This window comes from Phalaenopsis equestris, unplaced genomic scaffold, assembly GCF_001263595.1.
Source record: "Phalaenopsis equestris unplaced genomic scaffold, ASM126359v1 Scaffold212940, whole genome shotgun sequence".
Lineage (NCBI taxonomy): Eukaryota > Viridiplantae > Streptophyta > Magnoliopsida > Asparagales > Orchidaceae > Phalaenopsis > Phalaenopsis equestris.
This window is the reverse complement of record NW_018231831.1, coordinates 86913-104905: the sequence shown is the minus strand read 5'-3', so window position 1 is coordinate 104905 and position 17993 is coordinate 86913. Positions and strand designations below refer to the sequence as shown.

The 17993-nt window shown below is 32.2% G+C and overlaps 1 protein-coding gene across 1 annotated transcript in view; it reads right to left on the bottom strand.

Annotated features, from left to right (window-relative positions):
• LOC110036945 (uncharacterized RNA-binding protein C17H9.04c) overlaps nucleotides 1-16977 on the bottom strand; it is a 59372-nt gene extending 42395 nt beyond the window's left edge. The window contains exons 1-3 of the mRNA XM_020741509.1: nucleotides 16571-16977; nucleotides 14735-15096; nucleotides 7231-7306 (exon numbers count right to left, since the gene is read on the bottom strand). Coding sequence (XP_020597168.1) covers nucleotides 7231-7306; nucleotides 14735-15096; nucleotides 16571-16736 — 604 coding nt within the window. The 5' untranslated portion in view covers nucleotides 16737-16977. The remainder of the gene's footprint in view (nucleotides 1-7230; nucleotides 7307-14734; nucleotides 15097-16570) is intronic.
• Nucleotides 16978-17993: the final 1016 nt, after the last annotated feature.

The window sequence follows — 17993 nt, the reverse complement described above, 5'->3', positions numbered from 1 at the left end:
CTATGTATTCTTTTTCTAAAATAAGCTTTAATTAATATTTGAATTCATCCAAAGAAGATGTGTTTATATTTTTCAGGATTTTTTATATTTTGTAGATCTTGTTGTTTTATTTGTTGATTATAAAAAGGAATTCGAGTTCATCCTTCAGTATTAATTATATCTACTCCTTGTCTGATATTGTACTGAATACTACATTTCAAAGCAATCGTTGGCTCCTAAGGATAATTTTCTTTTTGTTATTCTATTATAAGCTTCTTCAGATAATGTAATATATCTTTCATATTCGATATTATTATCATTAATTATAGTTTTTATTTGTTTTTCTGAAGAATTTTTTCTATTTCTATTTTAGAGAAACAATGATACAAGCAGTGACTACAATCTGGTGGTGACTATAATCTACTCAATTATTGAAGATGATGTAAGCAGTAATGTTAAACTGCTCAATTGTTAAAGAAATATTCGTCAGTCATGACGATTTAGAGCATTTAAAATCTCTATATAATAGAGGTTTCTCTCCATTTGGAGGCAGAGCCTTCCACCACTCTTTTCCCTTTCTTTCTTTCTCTGGTGTAAATTACTGTGTGCTAGCCACTGCGGCTAAATTACGGACTTCTTCCTCAAGATGTCTGTAAGTTTTATTTTAAGCATGTATAATCTTCTCGTTTTTTTTTATATGAATGATAATAATATTATGTTTTGTTGCATATTTCTATTCTGGTTACGCTAAGCGTAGGAAACGAAATTAAAGCTGTGTTCTGCATCTCTAAAGTAATCATGTAAAGTTGTGATCTAAATAGGATCTATATGATCTTGTCGAGCTTTTATCTTTTTTAGAAATCAACGAAGAATAACATGATATGAACCGGAGGTGTATGGATCAAACACTAGAATAGGAATAAATAACTTAATATAATATTTTTATCATAATTAGTAAGGAAGCATAATGGACCCTCTTACTTATGATAATCTACAAACAGATTGAGAAAGATCTTTTAAAAAAATGAATTCTAAAAGGAAATAATTAATGAATATAGAAATAGAATTAAGAAATATACAGAAAAGTTTAGAAAAAATAAAAGCAAATGTTAATGAATATAATCGTCAAACGAGTGATGAAAAATCTCGAAATAAAATGGTATCAAAGCCTGTCACTCTAACTGGGACATCTTCAAATTATCGAGAAGTTTTTGAAGAAATAAATAAAAAATATAAAAAATATGAAGCACTTTGTAAGGAACAAGGTATTACATATAATTGTCCCAAAAAATAAGACGTGTTTTTGTACAGAAAATTATTCTTATAAATCAGACTTTTCTTCATACGAAACTCATATTAAAGAAGAAAAAGAGTTTAAAAAAATTACTATTTGGCGATTTTATAGATGATATAGGAAATAAACTAGATGTTAAATAATGATAAATAAACCATATCTTAAAAATGAGTTTAATCGTATCTGTGAGTTATTACAGATAAATATTAAAAATAATCAATTAGAAGTCTTTAACAAAGAACAAATGTTTCATTTAAAATCTCCTTTAGAAAATTATAACGAATAGATAATTATAAACTACATGATATTAAAACATCAATTGGAATTAGGATTATATTCTAAAATCATAACTAATGAACAACTCATTAATTTAGAACTAAATCAAAATCAATTGGAAAAGATTAAATTATTTAAAAATATAATTCAAAACAGATATAAAAAACTAGCTCATATTGAAAGCACTTCTAATATACACGAGTTAGGAATAAGAATAATACAAAATCAACAAATTTTAAATAATAATATAGCAACAGCAGCTATCCTAGTTGAATGTTGTAATTTAGAAACATGTTACTCCAATCATGAAATTTTGGGATGGACAAATATCCAAAGAAACATTCAAGGTTCTATTCAATTAAATGAAGTCATCAATGTTGAAGAACCTTCTTCTGGAAACGAAATTAAAGACATAATCAATACTTTGACAGAATATCAATTTATGAATAATCTAATAAATTATCTTTTTGTAGATACTCCAATTCCTATCTCAAATGAAGCCAGCACTAGTTCTAACCCAATTAACACAAATGCTACATCTCATTTTAACGAATTACCTCCTAGTGTTAGGAGAATTCCAAGTCCGAGAACTACTAATAAATCTATTAATAAAAAACAAAAACTACCTGATAATACATCAGAACCTATTAGTAGTCACGGAGTCTATTTAAATATTGATTGTTGTAAAAATATAAATGAAAAAATAGACAAATGGGTAATAGAAAATAGTTTAACAATATATAATTATAATTTAAAAGGAGATAACGTATATAATTATATAGAAAATACATTAACAGGAATAACAAAAAAATGATTTTCAGGATTATCACCTGAACAAAAAAATACTATAAGACAAACATGTAATCCAAATAATCTTGGAAGCTGACCTAATAATATGCAAAATATTTAAAAGAAGAATTCTTAGGATATAAAGTTTTGACATTCTCAGATGAACAAAAGCGAAAAATTGCATCTCAAGATGCTAAACACAAAATAACATCTTTAAATATATGTAATATTTATTACTTAAAGAAATATAGTTCAAAATTTTTTCTATGATATATTATATGAAGAAAAACAAAAATATTTAGATATGTATTTCTATAAACTACCAGAACCATATAATATTTTTGGAGTCAAGAATTCAAACAAATATATCCTAATGATACATGTTTAGGAAGTCGAATACACTTTGCCTTAGAAAAATTAGCTGATGTCTGCCAGCAAGTTGATTTACACAAGAAAAATAGACAATATAAGCAATCTCTGTGTTGTGAAAAATCTGACTTAATTCCTCAACAATGAGGATGTTCATTACATAACAACTGTGAGTGTTCTGCAAAAATAAAAAGAAAAAATTCTTCAGAAAATAAAATAAAATATATTATATTCCTAATAAAAAAACCTTTAAAAGAAAAGAAAATAATACAAAAAATAAACAAATTAGAAATAATAAATGTTGAATATGTAAACAAGGTCTTTATGCAAATAATTATCCTCAGAAAACTAAATTAAGTCATGTAAAATCTATTTCAATAATAAATGAAGCAAATCTTCAACCCATTTTTTATTTATCAGAAATAGAAAGCGAAAAAAAATTATACTTATCATCTGATACTGAAGAAAATCATATAGACACTATTTATTTTGATCATGAAATAGATAAATACATGTATTCTGATTAATGTCGGAAAATCATGAATCTGATATAATTAATGATAATAATATCGAACACGAAAGATATATTACATTATCTGAAGAAGCCTATAATAGAATAACAAAAAGAAAATTATCCTTAGGGACCAAGTATTGCTTTGAAATGTCAATATTTATTTGGAAAAAAAGTGTTCATTACATTATCAGACAAGGAGAGCATCCTATAGATATAATTAATACTGAAGGAAGAACTCGAATTCCTTTTTATAATCAACAAATAAAACAACAAGATCTACATAATATAAAAAATCCTGAAAAAATATAATTCAAATATTAATGAAAGCTTATTTTACAAAAGGAATAGATAGTCCTCTTACAATATGGATCCATAATGACAGAATTATTCATTCAAGAAAAGATGCTCTCTTAGGAGTAATACAAGGTAATTTATGCTACCAAACACTTATGTTTAATCTACATCCTAATTAGGTTGTAAGTATTAATGATAAACACCTAGACAGATCATTAACACTACGCCATAAACTAAACTTAAAATAAAACTAAGAGAAGGAAGTGTTGTATATAACATTACATATCAAATTGGCGTCGAAGAGCGTGACGCATAGCGCCAATGGATTCTCGGAGCAATTGGTGGAGCCAAAACATATTTCTTCCATCGATGATCGTGCTCTCGACATCGCAAGCCTATCTTGTATCCAGTAAGCAACTGGAAGAGAGTTTTTTCTTAACAATAGGAATAATTCTATCTAATTTATTGACTTGAGATCTTTATTATATTTGTAGAATTTTTATTTATACAAATATCAATGCAAATTTAATGGAATGGAAGTATTTCTCGTGTAGTGAATTCTCTGAGGAATCTTTTTATGGAGTTCGGAGATTTCTATTGGCTTTTTTTCTTTTTTTTATTTATTTGTTTGAGATACATCTTTGTATTAAACATCATAACTAATTATATTTTTCATGTCACTTCTTTTTAAAACTATTCGACAAACGTCTGTCGCCAGTCTTCACTTTCCTCGGACGCTCCGTCGCTCCAAGATTTGCTGGCCTTTCCACGAAGACTGCTGACATGGCCATTATCTGTGTCGTTGATTTGAACCACGCAGTCCGTACGACTCGATCTCCGTCGTCCATTTCAAATACACGGAAACAGAAGGCATCAGTTCAACGTCTGAAAAGGTTTGTGAACCGAAAGCCGTCCGTGATCAAATGCTAAGATCTCTCTCCACACTCAACCAAATCTTAAAGCTTCATCTATGTGAGACAAACCTATCTATACGGCTAGGTGAAGCTACATTGCATATTTTATTCATAAAAGACCAAACTAAGGCCTAATTTAGGAGTTTCAAACCCATACCTTTTCCCAAGAGGTGAAGCCTCGATTGGGGTTGATGGAGACGATCGCCTGAGCACAATGCACCTTCCTCTTGCTTCAATTTGAATCCAAATTGGTCCTAGCTATAGACTATACCAAAGGGGATCACGGTTTGGTGTTGGGTTATGGTGGAGGGTGCGGGAAGGCTTAATTTTAATTGGGGAAGGTATAATGAGTCTTTATGAAGCTTTTGAGAGGCTCAATTGGGAGTTTGGAAGGTTTTGATGTCGAGGCCATAAACATTCCTGGATTCAGGCAATGAAATTAGGGCAATGGGAGCAGTGTGGAGGCTTGGAAAGGATGGGGATGAACCACTCTTGATTGTAGGAGGGTTTTTTGTGTTGAGAGAGGTTTTGATGGCTGGTTGGGGAGCTTAAGTTGCATAGAGAGCTCTCGGGTTGGGGCTATAAAAAGCCATGGGAGGCCATGGAGGGAAGCTCTGAGGTGCTTGGGGATCTCTAGTGGCTCCTTCGAGGATGAGCAGATGGATTTCAGGAGCTTGGGCAGAGGGATGGAAGCTTCCTCCATTTTTGATGTTTTGACCATAATGAGCTCCAATGGTACTGAAGTAACCATGGCCAAGGCTTGAGAGGATTGCGAGGAGTCTTGGTGAGGTGGCTAAGACCAGTATTGGTCTGGTCTTGGTACTGGATGAGTGGGACTTGGGTTGGTTTGACCAAGATGCCAAGTGTTAGTCATTTTGGTTGAATGTGCACTTTTTTCCTTTAGTGTGTCTTATGTTTAATTTAAATTGATTTTTTTTTTTTTTTGTGGTTAGGTTATTCTATCATGGGTGGGTCATTTGGGTCATGTGGGTTTCTTTTAGGATTTCAAAGTTTGGGCTTAGGTCATGGGCTCCCCTTAATAGTTTAGGTTTGGGTTGTTGTCATTAGACTTGGCCTTAAGAGATTAGGCTTCTTGGGCTTTCATGGTTAGCCTAGTTAATCAATTAAGTCAGTTACAAATCTTACCTATTTAATTTAGCTTGATTTTCGGCTTAATTGGGTAATCTTAATTTTGATATTTTTGATTGATTTTGATTTAATTTAAATCGTTAATTACTTTTTTTTATTTGATAGACAATTTGGTCTTATTTTAAGTTCAATTAAATTATAATGATGCCAATAATTTCAATTATAGGGTTAAATTAATATGTTTGTGTTTCTTTTAATTTTAGGGCTGCTTAGTATTGAGGGGAGGAATTGGGTGAACTCAGGGTCCAATTGTGGTGGCCCAATTCCCTTTTAAGTTCAAATTTTGATGTTAGGGTTTTAGTTTAGGGTTGTGATATAACAGGTGAACCCTTCCTTGGCTTAAAACTAGCCTCATACCCAATGGGCTTGTTCTAGATTAAAGAGGGTTTAGGGTTGGTCAACAGGTCATCACAAGGAATTCAATTTGGGCTCCTATTGGTTCAAAACTCTAATAATCCCAACGAAAGGGTGGGTATTTGGGGCATAACCTTTGAAGCCCTAAGTGAATAGAATTGGTTCAAGGTCCTATATCGATGTTGGTCCCATTTCTAAGCATCTGAGAAAATCACTAGGAATCCCTAAGGCTAAATCTCAGGCTTTTATAGAGAGGAAGGAGGTGCTCACAAAAGTGAGTTCAATAGGCAGCAAAAATTGCAAGCACGTCAAAGCAAAAAAAAGAGATGCCCACTAAATACAAGGAACGAATATGCGCAAATAGGGAAATAATTTTCACGGATATACTATTTTGTTCATGTCAAGAACTTGGATGATCAAATCAGCGAATGTAGAGAGTAAGGCAATCTATTAGGCTGAGGTGATCTCATTGGACTGACTTTGGGGTTATCTAGTTGGTATGAGGTGATTTGATTGGATTGACCTTTGGTTGGCTTCAAAGTTCAAATTTACCATAACATATGAGTGTTTCTCATGGGGCAGGCCATACAAAGTGATACACCAACCCTAATCAGCACAATCCTCAACAAAATTCTGGGAGTTTTAATTCTCGCACCTTTTTATGATTTAACAATAACACGTCGATAGAAATAAGTTATAACAACTAATCTAGAAGAATTGATCGGTCCTTAAGTATGAATATCCCTACCACCATCCAATGTTGCTTTCATTTCCTCGATTTTCTCCCTGGCCATCAAAATTTCACTGCTCAAAAATTAGGAATTACGTAAGGAGTATGATTTTGCAACAAATTGTTTATATTATCATAATCCACCTTTTCAACTAAAGTAACTATATTCTGCAATATTATTGTTACTTTAGAACATAAAAAAAAAACTCTTAAACCTAGAAATAACCCCTAATCATAAAATGAATTCTTTAAAAAGTGCATTTTTTTTACTACACTGAATTAAGGCTGAGAAAACCAAAAGGCAATGTGGAAAATTTTGATCATTAATCATAGATACAAGCCATATTATGTAACCAATTTAAACCCAATATCCCCAAAACCAAATATATGATTCTTCATCATTATTAGTCATAACCAAATCATTTAGAATCAGCTGTATCTATTTTGGAGCTCCCCAACAACCAAGATCTATTGGAAAAAAGTTCCAAAATTGCACTTGAAGAGAGATGACAAAATACAAAACTACTATTTGCACCTCAAACTAATGCAAGAAATTAATCTGCATTACCCCGAAACAAGTTTGATGAGTTTGCTGCCGAAGAGTTCATGCCACTTGTAGGAATAGGCTCATTACACTTTTTGCACTGCACAGTAAATGAGCACTCAGCTTCAGAGTTGTGAAAGGATTGATAAACAGCAAATTGTAAAAGAGACAGAACTTTATACTGACACACATTACAGAAGAAATAGATAGGCATATGTAAAAGTATGAAAAAAAATTCTCAATTGATTTGGTCATTTTTTAATTGAATCAATAAAAGTTTTCATCAAAAAAATAAAATAAAATAAGCAAAGAAGAAAGCATTCGACAACTTGAGAATATTTGAGCCAAAGCTTACTATTTCGAGCTAATACCCACAATAAGATACCAAAAAAAAACTTATCATGACTTAACATTTCTGAGTTTGAGAACTTTGATTTTAACCATTACAATTACTTTATAGCATAATTTCTATATTCATGTAATTATAAAAATAATTCCTGCTCAAGTTGAAGCCTATGGTGTCACACTATTGTTTGTATTATTTACACAATAAATCCATCCAAATAGTCAATAGTCAAATGAAGCATGATGATCTAATGAAATACCACATATCTCAACTTTCAACTGGTGGAAAAAAAAAACTATAGCATCCTCAACTTGAATGCAAGCTAAGTGTCACTAAAGAATGAGATCCTAAAATTAACATTGAGGGATTGTTCCGTTCAAATTTTTCTTTAATATGATGTTATTGTCATCGATGATAAGAGGTGTCTGGATTAATGCCGTCTCTCAAATTAAAGCAAATTAACCAACATTAGTAGCCAAGAATGATGTAATCGAAATAGATGTTCTAAACTACCTCGATCCTAATGGTTTAAGAAATAAGAAAATAAAAAATGTCTCAATGACCATTAATTCTTTAAACTAGCGTTGCAATTTTTAAGATAATATTACACCAAATATATTACATTGAAGGAAGGATAAGGCTGATATCGGAATAGCAATGCTATTCAGACAAACATAATTGCAATTTACAACAATAAAAACAAGCTTTTATCCCATTAAGTGGGGTTGGCTACATAATCCTTTTTCTCCATTGTGTCCTATTGAGTGTCATTTTCATTTAATTCTAATAAATTAATATCTGTTTTTATACAACATTCCCAAGTCTTTTTAGATCTACCTCGACCTTTCTAAACATAAATCAAATCTAAAACATCTACTCTTTTAATTGCGTCATCAGATGGACGAAATTTAATGTGACCAAACCATCTAAGACAACTCTCTCTAATCTTGTATGTCGGTGGAGCCATTCCAACCCGTTCACGAAAATATTTATTTCATGTTTTGTCTGTCTCTAAGTATAAAGCAACTCATCCACTTGAACATTCTCATCTCAGCTACACTTAATTTTATGCTTCTCTTTTACGAGAAAATATTACCTCAGGACTCCGCAGGGACAGTTGCCTGCGGAGTGCAATTAACGAAAGCCACGTGAAATCCCGACCTCACATGTGAAAATAGGGAAAATAAATAAAACTTCGCGCGCGACCCGGCCTAAAATACAGCCCGATTAATTTCCCGACAACTTTCATAAAATTATTTATCACCCGATGGGCAACCGATGGAGTCGCTACTATTTTATTGTCAGCTGAAGAAATATTTCGCAGCTCCGGACGCATGCAGCTAGAGTTTTTGGAAAAAATATTTATTAGGATTTTTGTGTTTGGTTTCGAAGGACTTCTCCATTATACATCTGTCCTAAATCTTATTATTCTTATATAAGTTATTAATACATGTAATTTATGACATCTAAATAAATTATTTTTGTATATAACACACTAATAACAAACCAATAACACACTAATAATACACCAATAACACACTAATAACACATAATAACACACTAATAACACATAATAACAGAATTATACACTCCCTAGGCCGCGGTATAACACCTGAGGAATATTCCCTGGGTGTTATACCGCGAGTTATAACGCCGCCCCACGTGTTATACAACTACCCTATAACACTCCCCTAGCCCGCAGTATAACACGTGGGGAATATTCACTGCGTATTATACCGTGGGCTAGGGGAGTGTTATAGGGCGGTTGTATAGCACGTGGTGAGGCATTATAACCCGTGGTATAACACGCAAGAAATATTCCCCACGTGTTATACCGCGGGCTAAAGGAGTGTTATAAGGTAAGGGGGTTTTAAAACACGTGGGGCGGCATTATAACCCGCGGTATAACACGCAGGGAATATTCCTTACGTGTTATACCGCGAGCTAGGGAGTGTATAATTGTGTTATATGTGTTATTATGTGTTATTAGTGTATTATTGATGTATTATTAGTTTGTTATTAGTGTATTATAGAACAAAAATAATTTATTTAGATGTCATAACTTATTATTACTAATAATTTATATAAGAATCAAAAAATTTAGGACAGATGTAAAATGGAGAAGTCCATCGAAACCAAACACAAACCCGAAGAAATATTTCTTCCAAAAACCCTAGTTGCATGCGTCCAAAGCTGCGAAATATTTCTTCAGCTGGTAATAGAACAGTAGTGACTCCATCGGATGAGAAATAATTTTATGAAAGCGGCGTGAAAATTGATCGGGTTGTGTTTTGGGTCGGGTCGGGTCGCACGCAAAGTTTTATTTATTTTCTCTATTTTCATCTGTGGGGCCGAGATTTCACGTGGCTTCCATTAATTGGACTCCGCAGGCAACTGTCCCTGCAGAGTCTTGAGGTAATATTTTCTCCTCTTTTACAGGCCAACATTTTGCACAAAAAAATATCGCAAGTCTCACTAGCATCTTATAAAATTTTCCTTTCTAAGTGGTACTGCTCTATCACCCAATGCATTCCTCCACCATCCAACTTGAATTCTACTAATAACATCCTCGTTTATATCACCATCACTAGGAACAATAGACCCAAGATATCTAACGTTCACTTCTTTTAATAACTTTATCACCCGTAGTTACAACCCTGCCACTAAATCTACTACTATTAATATAACATTACATGTATTCAAATGTAGATCTACTCAAACAAAAAACTTTACTCTAAATTTGACCTCCCTAATTCAAATTTGTCCTCTCTAGTCTTCTCCACAAGAAGGATATCATCAGCGGAAAAACATACACCAAGGAACATTCTCTTGTAAATATTATGAGCTTAAAGTTGATCCCTGATTTAATCGAACTGAAATAGAAAAATACTTGGTCAATCCTCCTTGTGCTCAAATACAAGTAACAGCTCTAACATACATATCTTTAATGACTTGAATATAAGCAATATAACACCTTTCTTTTCAATAACTCTCTAAAGTATTTCTCTTGAAACTTTATCATAAGCTTTTCTAAATAAACAAAATTCATATATAGATCCTTCTTACTCTCCTTTTACTTTTCCATCAAACTTCTCAATAAATGTATAACTTTCATAGTAGACTTGCCCGACATGAATTCAAACATAATTATATAAATAAAATTGAAACAAATATAACCGAGCCTTGCTTTACATTATTGTCATTACACAAAAAATCTAGTTAGTGGGAATGCTTAAAACCTAGCACCATGTGATCTAATGAAATTTAAAATTTTGAATTACACATCAAAACCTCCTCTACCTAGTATTCTTGTGATCATTTGGGAAAAAAAGAATAAGATCAAAAATGGAAAAAATTATGATAAAAAGAGCAACTAAAAAGGAAATGGAAAGGAAAATGGTAAATAAATTGAATTGAAACTACTATTCACCAACTAGCTAGATCTTCAAAAAATAAATAAATAATTTTTTTTCCTTTCTTTTTGGTTGATAAAAAAATTACATTTTTTTATATCTAGGAAGACATGTGAGTGACAAAAATGATCGCATAAATTTTCTTCATGTTTTTTCTAGGATTAGGTAGAGAATTGTCAATGAAAAAATGGATTTGTTAGTATTTTCTAAGTAAATCAAGATTAACAAATCAAACAACTAATATTTTTTAGTAGAATTAATAGAAATGGTGTGAGAGACATAGAACGGAAAATAGATAGACATAAAATTATATGGATAGTTCTTCAAAATATTTTGCCAAAAATGGACTTACCATCGCATATAAAACTCAATATGAAAGAACGAAAATGAGAAATCACAAATTAAACTTCAAATAGCTGAGATAAGGCTAATGATGAAGATGATTAAGCTTGAGAACAATTTATAAGACGTGGGTAAATAATTGTCTTATTTACAATTATAAATATGTGAATTATTTAATTTTTTGTAAATTATCTTTTATGGATGTTATTTTGGAAAACGTTAAACAAAATATCATTTTTCTAGCTTTATAAGATCTTTACTTTTGCTCTTAATACATTACAAATATAGATTTGTATTGTCGAAGTAATAAAAAAATTCCCCATCAGAACAACCTTTATTTGTTTATTTATTTATTTTTAATTTCAGCCTCACCTAAGGGTTAAAGAAAATTTGTGATCATAGTAACTTGACAGAGCCTTATAATTAGGCATGATTGTGTTGTTAGGTTGTAAATAAATGCATATTGTAAGAAGCTTCACAATGACTAACACCAGCGGGGTGTAGCAAACCAAACAAATCCTGGTCAGTCCCACAAATTGTCCGGGTCTCCCGTTGCAATCGTCTCCATCATCACCTGATCGCAATTTTTTTCTCAAAATCGTCTTTCTTCCCCAAGCAACTCTAATTTCCTTTTACACACATGCAGCTTTGTTGTCTTCTCAATCGAGTGGATAGCAAGATATCTTTCCAACACATGCTCTTCTGCATTGCCTTCACTCACAATAAATAGGGATCGATGCTAGGACACCCTCTAACCACCGATTTTATCTCCATTGCAATCACTGAACTTTCGCAAGTCGTCTTCTTCTCTCTTCCAAAATCATAAACACTGATCATTTGCTCTCCTCCTCTTAAAATCATTGAGGCAACTATTGGGCCTTCCCTCAAAACCACCAAAGACCCTCGTTCCCCCCACAACCTAGTGCAGGTGTGCCCTCTCATCATGTCTTCCTCCTATTAAATTGACACAAAAGAACCTCAATCTCCCTTCTCCAATTCCTCAATTAAATAATCAGTGAGCTCTCTTCTTCTTATTCTGGTAACTTTTTATTTGGGTTGTACTTTGGTGAAGTTTAAATTAGACTTGCCATTTGTTAATTATTTATTATCGTTTGTAGAAAAGGTTAATTGGAATTATGATCAAATCTTAGCATTTTACGTTGTTAGCTCTGTTAATCACAAATTATAGGATTGATGGCTTAGCAATAACGGCTTAATTGTGTCGTGGCCTAGGTCAAACTAATAACCCTTTGTATATGCACTCAAGCTGGCATTAATAGGCCTGTGAATTGAACTTGTTTTATTCTTTAATATAATTTGAATTTTTTATTAAAGGATCTTCGAGCTAAATTTTGCCTAACGTTATTGATTGAATATCAATTAGTTTGGAGTTCCACATTACCCATCTCAAACAAAGTAATGGTTATATATTATAGAATAAACGTGTTACTCATTGTTAAAGGTGTTATCATTGTCAATTACATTAGTTTTCTAGTTATTTTGTAGATTCTTCAATCATAATGTTAGAATTCTATTACTCTTTATATATATGCCAATAACTTTCAATTATTATTCACAATAAATTGCATAAATAGTTTAGCATTAATTTATTGTTACAAAGAACAGATTTCGGTTTATTCAATAAATTTTTTTTTTTTGCAAAGTTTATTATTTCTACATATTATTTATTTATATCCAATTTATGCAACTCATATTTGTATACAATTATTAATTTACTATATTTCTCATAATATTCTTAAAAACAGCTTGTTTATGATGTGTATGCACGGCATTATGATCATAAAATCTCAGTATTAAGCACTTTGTTATGGTTAGCTGAATTGACAAGTCATCAAAGAAATCATTGGATTTTCATAGAATTAGTATCTTTATTTTCTCATTTAAAAGCATCCTCAAAAACTAATTCTATACATATATACAAATATATACATGCACTTTTTTATTCAATTATTGTCAAGTAGAGATAAATGTTTAATAAGTCATAGATAAATATATGTAAATATACATGATATTATGGAATATAGATGTTAAAGTAGTGGTGCAGGGTTCTAGTCATTCATACTCATGATCATAAAAATATTGAAACCTAGACTATTTGGACATCTAATGTTTCTATTGTTGTAATATCACTATTATTGTGATTAATATATGACAATAATAATCCTAATGGCATATATGCAGCAAATCATCCTTTTCTTTTGTCCATATATTATGCCCTAATACCTTATTTTTTATATTTTAATAATTATTTATTGTGTCTAATTCGTCAAACTCACTTGTTGATATTTTCTTATAACAGGTTATAAAAGGAAGTTCAATGGACCATCACCACAAAAATAGATTAATCAACAATAGATTTTGGTTGCGGTGTTCTTAAGTTTATGGACTAATTTTATTTATTTTCTAGTTGCATTTTGAATAGTTTTGTTTTTGTAATAATTTTCATTCCATGTTATTTCATTAGATGTTTTATTCTATAGTTGAACTGGGATTATAATATTTATTAATTTAATGAAATAAAATTTATCTTTTACTGTTTATGTTGTCATTCATATTGGCATGTATCAATTTTCCTTTTTGTGAGTGCGGAACAAGTTTATATTCATTCATCATGCCCCACATTATACTTCCTTTCGGAATTGGGATGTGATAAATGAGACCTATCAGATAAAAATAAATGAATAAAGATAGTTCATTTAGGCATGTATGGCTGGCATAAAATGGATTCCATTTCATGTTAACATAATCAAAGTGGCAATATGTCAACCCCCATATCATTTTTTAATTAGATGCCAGCCTACATATTTGGATTGGATAAAGTAGTATTTTTTTCATGATATTTTTTTATAAATTAGACAATAATTTAGGAGAGTAATTATTTTAAAGCAAGTCCTTCCCTAATTTTCAGTAAGTGGAAATGAAAGCAAGGAAATAACAATGTGATTGAGTTGCGATTCAAAATATCGATAATTTTTTTAAGAAGATTAGAAGTAAAGCAGCTTTTATATCATGGGCAAATAGTTCATGCAAATAATTTTTTCAATATTGTATCAATTAATCAACATATATAGACAAGTGGAGTTTTCTAAGTTACCAAACATTAGACAGAAACAACAACAGAAGTTTGCCACATTGTGTTCAGACATTAAAGCTTAAATATCAAAGAAGTGCCCTTTTCCAGAAATAATCTCTAGCAAAATGGTTTAAGGACTACAAACACCTTCTACAACGAAAAATTAATTTACTGCCCACAAACAATGAAAAACTAATTGTGCATGCCCACAGTGGAATCAAAACTAAATAAAAGGAAAAACCAAGGAAAATGCCACGTAAAAGAGGACCATGGTTATGTAAATATATAGAAAACTAGAACAAAACGCATCTCATAGGATTTAAAAATTCAAACCTGTGTACGGGAAGAATAGTTATGAAATCCACAATCGCATAACCAGTCACCATCGCGCCACCCTTTTGGAATCCCAAGCAACTGATCTGAGCTATCTCCATATGAAATGTCCCCATTGCTGTTACCAGGAAATGTCATATACCCCCAACCAGACCCCGTCGGAAAGGATTGCTGAAAAGCAGATCTGCCAGCCATACCGAAGTTCATCTTTGATCCAAGAAGACCCTGCATTCTGGGAAAATAATGTGAATAAGCTGGAAAAGGTCCTCCGGGCATTGTAATTGCTGAAATTGCACTTTCCTCCTTTGGTTGACCACATTTTTTGCACAATTCTCGAGAAGCATAATTGTTGTTACTACACCCTATTGATCCAATTGCCACAAAAGATCCAAAATGATGCATCAACAGTGAAGAATGCAGCCCAAGTAGCAAATCCACAGAGATGTGTCCAACAGAAATAGAAAACAGAATCCACAGGTTAGAACTTAATTACAGAAAAATATAATCGGAGTGGAACACAAAACTTAAACAAAAAATGCATGTCAGAAAATTTAAGAAAGGACTTTTACATACATACCACCCAAATCTTTCATATCACATCAAAATTACCAACATTTTACATACCACTCAATTCTTATATATTCATATATCTAACACCTAAACTTTATGTTTTACATTTAAACCATCCAAAATTTTCATATCAAATCAAAAAGACCATCAGTTTAACTATTAAAAAAGTGACATGCATCTTTTTATGCATAGGTAAGGTGGCATGTATGTAAAAATTGAAAAGTATGTGTTAGATATGTAAATACATAAGAATTACGTGGTATATATGTAAACATCCTTTAACTTTTAAAAAGTGAAATACACCTTTTCATGCAAGGGTAAGGTGGTACCTATGTAAAAACTGAAGTTTAGGCGTAAGATATATAAATATATAGGAATTGAGTGGTATGTATGTAAATCTTCTGCATAAAAATCTAAACCTTCTTTTTAAAAGTTAAAAGACCTGTAAGCTTGCTTGAACCAATGGCAGAAAAGCTAAGTATTATGTTAGTAAGAGGCATCATTCCATAAACACAATAAAGCGAAGCTATCCTACAACAGCAGAACTTCTCCAAAAAGAAACAATTTATGATGCAAAGAGCAACAATCATATTCTGAGAACATTAAAAAGACAAGTTGTTACTATTTCATAGAGTATAAAATCACTTAGAAAATTTCTTTAATAAGTTGGAAAAAAATGGACATCTCGCTTATTGCCATATGAGATTCAAGCAAATGAAAATAAATGAAGGCCCTCATAAGACATTTTCAATAGGTTGGACCACAATAAACAAGAAACTAATAACATGTCCAACAACATCACGAGTTAATTTCTATTTCTAAAGAGAATATGTCGCTGATTTATCGAGTTCAATTCACAGAACAAACATAAATAATTTCTGAAATAATATTAACTCTGAAACAAGAAGTTTAAATTTAAACAGTCACGGTAACTACTAACAGCAGTAACCCCATTAACAACTAAAACAATAAAACAAGAGACTTCTCACTTGAATCCAGTGCAACAGAACCGCTAAAGTTAAGCAGAACGTTACTCACACGCCTCCATAGCTCAGAACACTCCGGAAAATATTACAAATAAAGCAGAAGACAAAAGAAACAAAGTATACAATAAGCTAGAAATCAAAAACCCTACACTAACTCAAACCAACCGAAATTGCAAGCGAAGAAAACCAGTAACGACATCTCATTAAAAATTTCTCAACAGCCAAGAAGAAGAGGGCAAACGAATCTAAGGATAAAGATGAAATAGAGCAAGAAACAAACCAGAGCAGATCCAGTCTCCAATGCGAGGAAGCCATTTGGAGTCTGACGGTGTCTTTGTATCAACCAGGAGACGTGGCTTCTTGCACCGATTGCAGAAGGATCGGAACGCGTAGTTCCGATTACAGCAACTCCCACACTCCCAGTCGCCTTCCCTTCCCTCACCCATCGCGCACTGCTATCCAAAGAGGTGCTCCGCCGCAAGCGCAGCAATGCTTCCGTCGCCTTCCCTCCCCTCTCTGGTCTTCAGCCTTCGACCCGTGAGTCCCTCCCTAACTATGGCGGCGGGACGGGATGATCACGGCGTCATATAGAGATTCGATGCTGCGCAGTTGAGGGATACCGCTGGCATGTTCTCATACGAAAAAACTAATAATTTTTGGGGAGAAATTTTGGATGGATTAGGATAAGATTTTCTTCATCGATTGAGAAAAATGAATATAAATGTGTTATGTATATAATTATTTTTTAATCATAATACAATGATTTTAAAAATTAGGGGTAGTTACATAGAAAGACCTCAAATTTTATTATTTACAAATATTAGAACATTCTTATGAAAGAAAAACAAAAAAGAAAAGAAATGGAAGAAGAAGAAAGGAGAAACTCAGAATAAGCAAGAAGTATATGTAACACTAACTTAATTATGTTTATTCGTCTCTCAATCTATATTAATTAATTGAGGGAACAGCCCCTTATATAAACATAAATGAGGGTAAGTAAAAAAAGGCAAGGGCTAAATAGGTAACTATACTTCTTTACAAATAATAATATAAACATATGCTTTCCATAGAATCCCTAAAACCGACAAAGAACCTCTCTGATTGAGCTAGGAAGAGGTAAATCGACTTGATCAGGTATGGTAAGAGATCCATTTTCATTATAACCTAAGGAGATCATCAGTTTGATGAGGTGTTTGGTGTGTTGAGCTATCGAGAGAGGTTTGTTGAATATGTTCACCATCTGATCTTCTGTCATTAAGTGATGTAGTTGGATTTCCTTGAGTTTAAAATGGTCTCAAATAAAGTGATAGTCCACTTCAATGTGCTTTGTGCGACGTAAAGACAGGGTTATGTGCTATAGAGATAGCTAAGGTACTATCACTGTGAAAAGTGGTAGGAGTTTTCTGAGAAATGAGTTCATGTAGAAGCCTCTTTGGAGAAATTATTTCTGTAGTGGAAGAGGCTATGGCTTTGACCAAGGATCGAACAACAGTTGGTTGTTTCTTTGTGGATCATGATATGAAATTTGGTCCTAAATGGATGCAGAATTCAAAGATGGATTTTCTGTCATTGGAATCTGCCGCCCATTCGGAATATCCAAATGTTGTTAGACATAAAGATCCAGGTGTGATAGGTAAGCCGTAATTAGTAGTACCTTTTAAGTATTTAAGTAGTCGTTTCTCTTGTTGGTAATTGTAGGTAGA